Raw genomic sequence first — 12642 nt, 5'->3', positions numbered from 1 at the left:
AGATTTCAGGTCCAAATACAAACTTACCTTGTGTAATAGATCCTAATTAATGTCACGCAACATTCTATATCGCTTGATTTTGATTCGCACCCTTCCGAATATAGAATTTGATAAACAAACCCTTCTAATTTCACTTTTCACAGAGGGAAAGCTCATCTTGCAATGGACAAATTTATACTGACAGCCATGATGTCGTTGAGTCCGACTTTATGCGAGCATCTAATTGTGATTGGTCGAAATTAATTTGTGACGGGGAAAACGTCACAAGTCAAAAGATCGTTCGCGATCATAAAATTTGTAAATGGCTAGTATTTTCAACTAAACGTGCAGAAAATTTAAAAAAAAACTCACTTCCGAATAAATTATTAATGAACCTTTTATAAAAAAATTTAAAATATTTTTTTAGAACGGTTTTATTGGGGTGAAAGTTGCTTTATGAATACAAGCCTTTTAGCTTCAAACTACGTGGCTAAATTTGTAAACAAAAGCAGAACAGAAAAGCATGGCGTTTACAAATGTCAAAAAAGCTAGGAAATCAAAAAATCGTTCTAATAAGATCAATTTGGTGTTTGATGAAGCTAAACGAAGGTAAAAATGCAATAGTTTGTTGTTAGTTTACATAAAAGTATATTTCAACTGAGATTTAAAGCAAACCGAAACCTTAACCTCACTTTTTGTTTAACAGGGATTTCTTAACTGGATTTCGCAAAAGAAAACTCCAGCGCAAAAAGCAAGCTCAAGAAAAATTAGAGAAGGAACTGAAAGAGGAACGTAAACGCCTGAAAGCCGAAGCGAAGGAATCATACAAAAACCTAGTTGTATCCCATAGAGACATTCCCGAATTGGAAAAGTATCTACCAAGCAATGAATATGAAGAAGACGATGTAACTGTGAAAGTTACTGAATTATCAGCCAACGCTATAGCTAGAGACAATAACTGGATAGGAGCGAATCAGCCAAAGTATGAAGAACCACCCGAAGATTATGAAAGCAGCAATGAGGGGGAAGAGCAAGAGGAGGTGCCAGGAATGGAATTGAAGAGAAAGCCTTTAGTGAAAACTGAGAAAAAAATCGTGAAAAAGTTTGAATCTGAAAAACAACTGAAAAAGGAACTGAAAAAACGTGCTACAAAAAATATGCAAAAGAGTAAAGTGTTTCAAAAGAAAAATAAAATTGAGCAGCAAAAACAGAAGAAAAAATCATTGAGAGCCAAGAAGCAAATTGAAGTTGTTAAACAAAAGTTCAGTAAAAAGGGTCATTTTAATAAAACTCGTAAATAAGCAGTACAAAGTAGTTTTACTTGTGTTATGTGAGTGTATGATGTAAATATTAATTAAAATACCATTTATTTGTACAGATTTTTTCTATTTTACAGGGTGATGGTATACTATAGAAGTACCTATCTAGATAAGGGTTCAGTCCACTTTTTTTATTAATATCCAAGGTAGCCTAGGTTAGGTTATCAAAACTCTGATTTTAAAATATTTTTAAATTTGCAAAATCAACCAAAAATAATAATAAGTACCACACCTTTTGAATTTCCAATGAAAAACCCTGTATGTATCCATATTTCTAATATTCTTACAGGTTGCTATATTTTGCACCATTTCTCAAATAGGTATGCAAGAAAAATCCTGGTTTTACCAGCAAAACACTAATGTAAAAATAAATAAAAGCTTCTTTCTCTTAAAAAAGGTTGTCCAATTTGTTGTCATTATTTTGTCTTTTGAATTATATAGCGGTAGAGTAGAAGATGAAGTTTTCTACAGCTTTCCTTATTTACACATTTTTTTAGCTCCCCAAATAATGCAAAGTTTGAGTTAGTTTAAAAAAAGCAGTTTTGATGCACTTTGTTACTTTTTGCCTTGTAACTCCTTAAGAAAGTTTTTAAATGCAAAAACACTAACGCAATCTTGCAGAGGATGAAATTTTCTACAACATTCCTTATTTACAATTTTTTGTAGCACCTTAAATAAACGCAGCTTACCTCAGTTATTGAAAAGAAGTTACCTAGTTTAAAAGAAGCAGTTTGGTGCACCCTTTGTCACTTTTCGCTTTGTAACTCCTGAAGAAGGCTCTAAAGAGCAAAAATGCCTTAACACAATCTTGTAGAGGATGAAATTTCCCACAACTTTTCTGATTTACACATTTTTGTAGCTCCCCAAATAACGCAAAATTGGAGTTAGTTTAAAAAACGCAGTTTTTCTGCACTTTGTCACTTTTTTTCTTGTAACTCCTTAGGAAAGCCCTTAAATGCAAAAACACTAACGCAATCTTGCAGAGGATGAACCTTTCTACAACATTTTATTTTTACAATTTTTTGTAGCACCTTGAATAAACGCAGCTTACCTCAGTTATTGAAAAGGAGTTACCTAGTTTAAAAGAAGCAATTTGGTGCACCCTCTGTCACTTTTCGCTTTGTAACTCCTGAAGAAGTCTCTAAAGAGCAAAAATGCCTTAACACAATCTTGTAGAGGATGAAATTTCCCACAACTTTTCTTATTTACACATTTTTGTAGCTCCCCAAATAATGCAAAATTGGAGTTAGTTTAAAAAAAGCAGTTTTGATGCACTTTGTTACTTTTTGCCTTGTAACTCCTTAGGAAAGCCCTTAAATGCAAAAACACTAACGCAATCTTGCAGAGGATGAACCTTTCTACAACATTTTATTTTTACAATTTTTTGTAGCACCTTAAATAAACGCAGCTTACCTCAGTTATTGAAAAGAAGTTACCTAGTTTAAAAGAAGCAGTTTGGTGCACCCTCTGTCACTTTTCGCTTTGTAACTCCTGAAGAAGGCTCTAAAGAGCAAAAATGCCTTAACACAATCTTGTAGAGGATGAAATTTCCCACAACTTTCCTTATTTACACATTTTTGTAGTTCCCCAAATAATGCAAAATTGGTTAGTTTAAAAAAAGCAGTTTTGATGCACTTTGTTACTTTTTGCCTTGTAACTCCTTAGGAAAGCCCTTAAATGCAAAAACACTAACGCAATCTTGCAGAGGATGAACCTTTCTACAACATTTTATTATTACAATTTTTTGTAGCACCTTAAATAAACGCAGCTTACCTTAGTTATTGAAATGAAGTTACATAGTTTAAAAAAAACAGTTTGGTGCAACCTCTGTCACTTTTCGCTTTGTAACTCCTGAAGAAGGCTCTAAAGAGCAAAAATGCCTTAACACAATCTTGTAGAGGATGAAATTTCCCTCAACTTTCCTTATTTACACATTTTTGTAGTTGCCCAAATAATGCAAAATTGGAGTTAGTTTAAAAAAAGCAGTTTTGCTGCACTTTGTCATTTTTTGCCTTGTAACTCCTTAGGAAAGCCCTTAAATGCAAAAACACCTTAATACAGTCTAGTAGAGGATAAAATTTCCTACAACTTGCCTTATTTACACATTTTTGTGGGTCCTCAAATAACGCAGCTCACCTCAGTTGAAATGAAGTAAGTTTAAAAAAAGCAGTTTGGTGCACCCTCTGTCACTTTTTGCCTTGTAACTCCTGAAGAAGGCGTTAAAGGTCATAAATGCCTTAATACAATCTTGTAGAGGATGAAATTTCCTACAACTTTCCTTTTTTACACATTTTTGTAGCTCCTCAAATATGCAGCTTACTTCAGTTGAAATGGTTATTTAAAAAAAAGCACCCTCTGCCACTTTTTGCCTTGTAACTCCTTAAGCTCTTATATAAAGGCAAAACACCTTAGTACAGTCCTGTAGAGGATGAAATTTCCTTATTTACACATTTTTGTAGCTCCCCAAATAACGCAAAATTGGAGTTAGTTTTAAAAAAGCAGTTTGGTGCACTTTTTGCCTTGTAACTCCTGAAGAAGGCTCTAAGGAGCCAAAAAATGCCTTAATACAATCTTGTAGAGGATGAAATTTCCTACAACTTTATTACACATTTTTGTAGCACTTCAAATAACGCAGCTTACCTCAGTTGAAATGAAGTTAGTTAAAAAAAAAAACAGTTTGGTGCACCCTCTGTCATTTTTGCCCTGTGTCTCATTAAGAAGGCTCTTATATGGGCAAAAAACACCTTAATACAATCACGTAGACAATGACATTTTCTACAACTTTCGTTATTTACACATCTTTGTAGGTCCTCAAGTAACACAGCTTACTTCTCAGTAAAAAATCAGGTTGGTGCAACCTGTCACTTTTTGCCTTGTAACTCCTTAAGCAGGTTCATAAATGCAAAAGAAATTTTATACAATTTTCCTTAGTTATACTTTTTTGTAGGTTCTCAAATAAGGGAGTTTACCTCAGTTGAATTGGACTTAACAAAAAACAGTTTGGTGCATGGGGTCGTCTAGTTTTGGGTTACACCAGAAGAGAAGAAAAAGAAAAAATATTTTTAAAATATAGCACATATTAATCCTAATTAAAAAAATTAATTAAATATTAACAGACAATACAATTTTTGTTAAAACTTTGACCAACTGTCAAAATTACGTCTTGTTAATGTCAAATTCGCTCTGTGCTATATTGTAATCTAGGTTTCAAACAAATGGATTAAATAAACATTTAGTTTTACCTGCTTGAAAATAATAAAATTCCACATAAGAAAATAATATATTCAAGATAAAATAGTAAGTTTACAACTTATTTGACTTAGTAATACTGATACCAACTGGGCATAATTTGTTATTTAAACAAGATTTGCACTGTGGTTTAGTTGCCAAACAAATCTGTTGCCCAAAACCTACAAGTAGGAGATTCAGCTCACTCCACAACTCAAATGGAAGCACTTCTTCCAATGCCTTCCTGGTTTCTTCAGGTGTTTTTGTCTTTACCCACCCGAGTCTGTTTGAAATTCGATGAACATGTGTGTCCACTCCTAGATAACCAATTTAAAAAAAAATATGGTTAAAACAATAGTTTAACTTTTACCAATGCCTGACACTTCACCCCAAGCCACCTTCATACAAATATGGGCCATTTTAGGACCAACTCCTGGAAGTTTACATAAATCCTCAACACTGTGAGGTATATCACCATTATAGACATTTTGTAGTATCTGGGAGGTTTTCTTAATATACTTCACCTTACTCTAAAACAAACTTTCAAGTATAAATACTCACCTAACAGACATTTAGCAAACCTTCCAAAAGCTAACTGGAATGATTAGTTTGCCCAAATCTTCATCAGAGGTGGAAAGAATGTTTTCAATAGTACAGCCATGTTCGCGTAGTCGTAACATTGCTGCATGGTTAACTTGGTCTTTTGTTTGACTACTTAACATTAAAGCAAGCAAGGTTTGATATCTTCTCACCTACATATTAGTTGCATTATTCATACACATAAAAATATTCCTTATTAATTACTTCTGGACTAGCAGTTTCATCACAACATTTATGACACCCCATAACATCTACTGGAGCATCAAACTTGCTACGCATTTCTCTCAAATTGTTTAAAACCTCCTCAAAATTGTTGGGTAAATGCTTTGATTTTTTTTCTGCACCTTCAGTTGACTTGGAACTTGTTTCTTCATGTTGTACTTTTAAATGTGGTCTTTTATTACATTTCTCGGTGCTTTGCTCTAGACTGTCTTCACTGAGATCTTGTTTAATCTTTGATTTGGGATTAGTTGATTTCAAAACCTTTTTGGTTTCAGCTGTAAATTTTGATATATCTATTTTTGACGTTTTGACTTCCTTTTTATTTTTATTAGGATCAATAAAATCTGTTTTGGCAGACTTTGTACTGCTTCTTGTATTTCTACTCATGGCAAAACATTTAAATGTATATTTATGTAATAAACAAATCATTTCATTTCTACCAACAAGTTCTGGGATCTCGGCGTTCCCGCCCTTTTTCCATCTGTCATTTGTCATACGTGAATTAATCGTAATATTGATTCTTCTTCTCTTCCTTTCATTCATTTTACAATTTACTTCACTTCTGCTGGAGTTGTGCTGTTAATACCGCGCCAATATTCTTTGGTAGGGAATACGGCCTCAGACAGATGGGTCAAGCAAGACTACTGCTTTTTACCCTCCCATCGCTGTAGACCAAAAGGATAGGTCTGGAAGAGAAAGTCGTTACAAGTCCAAGAATTTTCCAGAGTTGCATCTGCGTCTTCTGTCCTGGCAGAAAACCTTTGTATCTTAGATTTTTTACGCACAAATATAGATAGATTGAAAAATTTAATTTTGTTTAATTCAGTACAAGTCGTACAAATCACTAAAGACCCTAGCAAAAGGTATGAAACAATATCAAAAAGAAAGAAAACAAAGACATCATACTACTAACTAAAAAAATCAAAATTACTGTATGTACATCCCAAAAATAAAATATAGTCATAAAAAAAACTAAATTAAATTATTAATAATTAAAACTAATGAATATCCATCATATAAACGTCATCGTTTCTTTTTCGCTTCAAGTTCTGGCCCATTTGCCTAGCAGAGGAAACAGAAACCAACTGAATATTTTGAGTAATCTGAATTTTAGGTTTTAAAACTGTGGGTGCAGCCCTTGAAACTATTTTCATTCTAGGTTTCGGTATTACAACATTCTGCCTTCCTACTGGAGTCTGCTTCCTGACAAAAGTGATATTTGATTTAGTCGACATTTTCAAAGCAGAACCTAAAAAATAAAAATACTATTAAAACTTGTATTTGTAAATAAAATGAAAAACTTACCAGACGTGAAACTTGGTTTTGGTGGTGGCATTTTTGCAGCATTTTTAAGTGTAAAGTTGCATGACGATAAACAGTAACGGGCTGCTGGTAACCTCAACCCAAAGTGGGGCTCTGCTGTAGGCAGGGCTGAAGAGTTTTTAACTGAGGCACACTCAAAAACTATTTCTCTTGGAGGTGGTGTGGTGAAAGTTGATTCGGCTGTGAGCTGTATTGCCAATTTGATCTCGTTTACTCCTAAACTCTTCTTAGTGGTGTCATCCGTGTTGTTGTTGGCGTACATTCGGGCTTCTTGCATTATGGAAGTGGCATAGCGGTACATAAACTCTGTGAGTTGAACTACAGTTTCTGGTTCATACTGGGTTATACCCATTTCTTTCATGATTGCCAGGACGATCTGGCCGTCTTTTGGTAAATTCTTTGATTGGGACTGATTGGCGGCGTTTTCCATTGTTTCTTTTGCTGATTCTAATTTTAGAGTGTACTAACAGTAACTTCAAGAACCTGATGTTCTTTATGTGGTTTGTTACAAATTTAAGTAATTTATGAACTCCTTAAACTAATATATCACACAAATAATTGATTAATACAACAACTCAACAAGCAAGCACATCAACACAGAACAATGTAAAAATAAACAAACACGTTCTCCACACCACATGCTCACACAAAATGATTCAAATCTCAAGTCGACAGCCGTTTTATAGAACAAAGGAACAAAGCACGTCAAGTCAAGTGTCAATAGTGTCATTTTCAGCTCAACGTTGCCATACCTACCGAAACATCAGTAAATCATGTAAGATTAACCGATTTTACTTTACAAACTAAAATATAGTTTTTATTAAAAAGATTAAGATCAAACCAATTAATCAAATTTATTTATTTAAACTACTTATTAAAGACAAAAGTCACGCAATTACTGATTACCGTAAGAAACGTTTGACAACATCGCAGTAAAATTTTCCCTTACTTGTTTTTTTTTCGTTTTCCTGTCTTTGTCTCAAGCATGCAATTATCAATGTTTTTCTGTCCGTTACACGGTTTTCTTATGTTCGGTTTTTCCTTTACCAAACTTGTATATAACCCGGAATTCTAAGTTATCTAACCTCCATTTGCATCGGCGTATTTTACGCTGGGTTTAAGTTGAGTTTGGTTTTGAATGTGAAAAAACGAGTGAAAAAGTCATAGTCTGAACTACGCTTAACTTAAAAGCTTGATTTAAGGACGACGGTGCCATAACCTCTTAATAAAATACTTTAGACGAATTTTGGCGTTAGTGTTTTGTTTAATATAAGATGTTTACAGAGTGTGTCTCATTTTCATTTGTTCTGTTAAAACGATATATGTTTTATACAAATGTAAATAATGTAATCTCTTCAAAATTTTCTTCCACCACAACTGAATCAACAATTTTCAAATTGAAACGATTTATAGTTCCAGCAGAATAGGACACCTCCACGCTACTGCGTTGCTGTAAGATCCTACTTAAATACTTTGTAACGTTTTTATTTAAATAGTTTATTAAATATAAATATAAATATACAGGGTGTCCCACGACGAAAGACATCGATTGATATTGGAAAAAGTATAAATAGGAGAGTTTTGAAAATTTGGCAGGATACTGATGTGGGCATGCCCAATCTAACTAAAATATTTTCAAGATGGTTGCACTTCCGTTTATACCGGAAGTCGATCACAACTTTCTTATTTTAAATAGAACACCCTATATATTATTACATATTTGGATTCTTTTTAAGTAAGTAAGTATTTATTTAGCATCAATGCTACAAAAGATACATGTTATTAAAAGGTCACTTAACTATAAGAATAAACTAAAAGTTTTGAGTCTTATCTAAATGGGAACACTAATGTCTAAAACTAAACAAGCAATGTAAAAATAAAATAAAACACACACTCACAAATTAAAACTAAATAAAATGAACAAATCCTACAACCTATCTATAATAAATTTTTTTAAAAGCCTCCTGAACTGTGTCAAATTATCGCAGGTTTTAATAATCACAGGTAGTTTATTAAATTCTATTAAGCCTTTATACAGCACAGAGTTGAGCAACTGATTCGTGTTACATCTGTTTGTCAGTATAAAATCTGTACGATTTCTTGTACCATAATTGTGTACATCTTCAAAAACTGTTAACTTATCGCAGATATAGTCAGGTAAAAAACGTTTCTTTAATTTAAAAATAAACAAATAAACTCTAAACATAATTCTTTGGTTGACAGACAGCATATTTAGGACACTCAACATAGACTTCACAGGAGTATAATGATTACATTTTAAAAGCAGTCTCATTGCTCTGTTTTGGATTATTTCCAATTGATTTATCTTGTATTGGGGTAAATTGAACAGCAATGTTGAGCAGAATTGCAAATGTGGAACCGCAATGGCATTATACAACATTAATTTTGTACTCATTGACAAATTTTTCCCAATCCTTGTTAAGAATCCAACTTTTTTACGAATTTTCTCATTATATAATCGACATGAGAATTCTGACCAACTTTTGTGTACAATGCCCTATGCCTATCTCTAGCCGTTTTCGAAATATTTGATGTTTTTCCAAAAAAGTGACAGTTTCAACACTCAACATATTTTTGTACTCTGCCAAAACCGTAATTCATTTTGCAATGAAACTTTGGGTTATTGTAAATAAAGGATCTTAAAAAAAAAATTTCAAGTTTTTTAAATAGAAACCCACATTTTTTATGACGGAATCATTTTGAGCATTAAAAATTACTATACGTTTCAATTTACTTGCCTATACCTAAATCCATCCCATTTCGTTTTATTTGAGAATTAACATTTTTTATTATAAAAACTCCAGATTTCTTGAAAATTTCTCTCTCTAATTTGGCCTCGTCGCTCTAAATAATATTATTCAAAAACAATTCTTCTCCATAGTGACTAGTCAGCAAAAACTCACTAAAAACCACTCTCTTTGGAAATTCAACCTCTTTTAAGTGTTGCACTAATTTAAATGAAAAAGGGTGAAATTTATGTTTCTTTAGGATCCTTTGAATTGAACTTTTGGATATGCCTGATTCTACGGAAACTTGTCTTATTGACGAAGTTGGATTTGCAACAAAATAGCCCAAAATTGCAATTTCTACATTTGTATTATTAAGGATTGGTTTTGTTTTAATAGCTTTTCTCTTCACAGATCCGGTATTCTCAAAATTTTCAATTATTTGCTTGACAGCTTTTGGTGATGGCTTTCGTTTTTCTGGATAACGAGCGGCAAATACCTCACCTGTTCTACTCACAACTTTATCACATTCTCCGTAAATAATAAACAGATTTAAGTAATCTTGGTTTGAATAACGTAACCGCGACGGCGTATTTCCAGTTGTCAAAACACTCAAAACTAGTGTTATTAACATGCCCTGCAGGTCTCCAATATCACCGTGTGTTAAAAGCAGGACCAACTAGAACACCACATAATCCCAACCGTGCAGCAAAATTAAAAAATGTTTATTCTCAAATAAAACGAAATGGGTTGGATTTAGGTATAGGCAAGTAAATTGAAACGTATAGTAATTTTTAATGCTCAAAATGATTCCGTCATAAAAAATGTGGGGTTCTATTTAAAAAACTTAAAATTTTTCATTTTTTTTAGTGGCAAGTTTATGATTTTTTTTGACGACCCTGTATACAAATTACGCACCATCAGTTTAATAAAACGATCCTTTATTTACAATAACCCAAAGTTTCATTGCAAAATGAATTACGGTTTTGACAGAGTACAAAAATATGTTGAGGGTTTCAACTGTCACTTTTTTGGAAAAACATCAAATATTTCGAAAACGGCTAGAGATAGGCATAGGGCATTATACACAAAAGTTGGTCAGAATTTTATGAGGAATCCAAATATGTAATAATATATAGGGTGTTCTATTTAAAATAAGAGAGTTGTGATCGACTTCCGGTATAAACGGAAGTGCAACCATCTTGAAAATATTTTAGTTAGATTGGGCATGCCCACATCAGTATCCTGCCAAATTTTCAAAACTGTTCTATTTATACTTTTTCCAATATCAATCGATGTGTTTTGTCGTGGGACACCCTGTATATATAAATGTATTGGCTAGGTGTTATTTAAAAAAACAGTTAACACTCACCACTGACACTAAAATTACTTATCCTATAGTCCCTTACAAGATCACAGCAACTTACGTAATTGTCCACGTACCAACGGGTACTATATAATTTAAAACCTTAGACGTACACTTAACTTAAATTAGTGGGTTTCTAGGGCTTCTTAATCAACAGCCAATCTATCGATATTACTCCTTCCTTATATCCTCACGACTAATGATGCAGGTCGTCAGAGGGATTAGCTAACGGCTGCCTTAGTACGGGTGCTGGATTTTGCCAATCCGGCGTACCTCTTAGTAATGGCGATCGATATCAGGTCCTCTTAAGTATTTAGCCTTAACACCGGCTGGCTAAAATACCCACATCATTTCCCTACATACTTAAAATTAATTAATAAAGTAAATTCAACCTGAAACAGCGACAATGTCCTTTTGTTCAGCCTTCTAATATTCTGCGTAGGAATCACACTTTAAATTACACCCATTGTCGTTCAAACTTCTAGCTTAAAAGATCGAATTCACACGTTTTCCGACAAGGCATTTCGGGTTTAGATTATTTTTTGCTTAAACTCGTACCGCATACCAAAACGTTAGGATTGCAATAAAATAAAATAAAAAAAAGGTTGGTTGGCACCGAGAATCGAACCAGGGCATCATCAATCTGTTCATCAACTTCGGCGTATCCGCCCTGGTTGCTCAACTCAACTCAACTCAAAAATATTTATTTACAAATTACAGATGTTACATTGCACTATAGATGTATCTATGCTATTTGTACAATAGTGTAATTAAAGTAACGTGATACGCCGAGCGCACTATAGTTACTAACACTTCATGACTAAGTCATGATGGTCGATGTTTTGGACCAGAGTAAAAGCATACAATACATTCAGAGAGCGCTGAGCGGAAAAGTCTTCAACCCTTATGCAGACATTTGAGGTATTTCGAATCACTAATGCGTTATGAGTATTGACTGACATGAGTTAATTGAGTATAAATCTTGATTTTATTCATTGCTGGAAAATTAAATACAAAAAACCAGCTAAAAAGTTATCAGGTACAGCAGCACGCGTTTCATAAAATTCGATTGGTTAAAGAAAAGTTGATTATGAGAAAGGTCGGTTAACTAAGGTAGTAGCGAGGAATGCAAAAAGTTTATACAGATATTGAAATATTTATATATGAACTTCCGAATTTTATTAGGTTGTTTTGCATTTGTGAGTTAACAATCCTTATGGTGGATGCCAAGGCTCGTAGAATAAGGAAAGTCTTATGGTGGACCATGCGTAATAGGTTTTTGCGGGTTGAACCTTACTCCAGTCAAATTTGTCGTTAGACGGGAGCCAGTTATTCCATATCTATAAAATGTTTCCGATAAACTGTCAATGTATTGAGAAATGTATTCTACTCCGGTGAACTCATGGAGGTCTTGTATTCGCGTGTCTTGTATCTTCCGGCGGACAAAAGGCCACGAAGAATTCTATTTTGAAAAACTTGCAAGCGTTTTCTTTGCGTGTCAGATATTGAACACCAAATAGGTGCTCCGTAAGTTAGAGCTGGTCTAATTATAGTTTAATAAATTAACAGTTTGTTAAATGGTGATAGATGAGACTTTGGGCAGGTTAAGGGGTATAATTTTTGTTGAGCGGAAAATGTGCGACTGAGAGTGTATGAGATGTGGTTCTGGAATGAAAGTCGATCGTCCAGCCTCACACCTAGGTATTTTGCAACTTTCTTTTGTTTGATTTCAGCCCCGTCCACGATTAACGGGTTTATAATGCGATTATTGATTATATTTATAATGCCCTGGTTGCTTGAACCTATCGACCACCAACACCTCTTCATAGAGTGCGCACTAAACTGTATCAAACGGCAA

The 12642-nt window shown here is 33.6% G+C and overlaps 4 protein-coding genes and 1 long non-coding RNA gene across 5 annotated transcripts in view; 1 reads left to right on the top strand and 4 right to left on the bottom strand.

Annotated features, from left to right (window-relative positions):
* The window catches only part of Hel89B (histone acetyltransferase 1), an 88536-nt gene extending 88351 nt beyond the window's left edge, over positions 1-185 (bottom strand). Inside the window, exon 1 of the mRNA XM_081993493.1 lies at positions 28-185. The gene's annotated coding sequence lies outside the window, so the exon portion shown is untranslated. The remainder of the gene's footprint in view (positions 1-27) is intronic.
* A 234-nt stretch (positions 186-419) lies between these two features.
* Positions 420-1354, top strand: vito (nucleolar protein viriato). The gene is made up of 2 exons (XM_081993562.1): positions 420-588; positions 686-1354. The coding sequence occupies exons 1-2, from the start codon at positions 503-505 to the stop codon at positions 1278-1280; spliced, it is 681 nt and encodes a 226-aa protein (XP_081849688.1). The 5' UTR covers positions 420-502; the 3' UTR covers positions 1281-1354.
* Positions 1355-4559: 3205 nt separating this feature from the next.
* Positions 4560-5830, bottom strand: Nthl1 (Nth-like DNA glycosylase 1). The gene is made up of 4 exons (XM_081993536.1): positions 5331-5830; positions 5108-5278; positions 4897-5056; positions 4560-4843 (listed from the first exon to the last, which is right to left on the bottom strand). Exons 1-4 carry the CDS (start codon positions 5775-5777, stop codon positions 4602-4604), a joined length of 1020 nt encoding a protein of 339 aa, XP_081849662.1. The 5' UTR covers positions 5778-5830; the 3' UTR covers positions 4560-4601.
* Positions 5831-6140: 310 nt separating this feature from the next.
* Positions 6141-7911, bottom strand: LOC145738641 (transcription initiation factor TFIID subunit 9B-like). The gene is made up of 2 exons (XM_081993548.1): positions 6654-7911; positions 6141-6597 (listed from the first exon to the last, which is right to left on the bottom strand). The coding sequence occupies exons 1-2, from the start codon at positions 7099-7101 to the stop codon at positions 6347-6349; spliced, it is 699 nt and encodes a 232-aa protein (XP_081849674.1). The 5' UTR covers positions 7102-7911; the 3' UTR covers positions 6141-6346.
* Positions 7912-10342: 2431 nt separating this feature from the next.
* On the bottom strand, positions 10343-11617 carry LOC145738655 (uncharacterized). The gene is made up of 2 exons (XR_014180833.1): positions 11177-11617; positions 10343-11117 (listed from the first exon to the last, which is right to left on the bottom strand). It is a non-coding gene; the product is annotated as an uncharacterized LOC145738655 (long non-coding RNA).
* Between the last annotated feature and the right edge of the window lie 1025 nt (positions 11618-12642).

The sequence above is a fragment of the Ips typographus genome, linkage group LG1 (assembly GCF_016097725.1).
Source record: "Ips typographus isolate SLU linkage group LG1, UJ_Ityp_2.0, whole genome shotgun sequence".
NCBI classification, from domain to species: Eukaryota; Metazoa; Arthropoda; class Insecta; order Coleoptera; family Curculionidae; genus Ips; species Ips typographus.
Note: the sequence above shows the minus strand (reverse complement) of the source record. Positions and strands in the feature narration are given on the sequence as shown.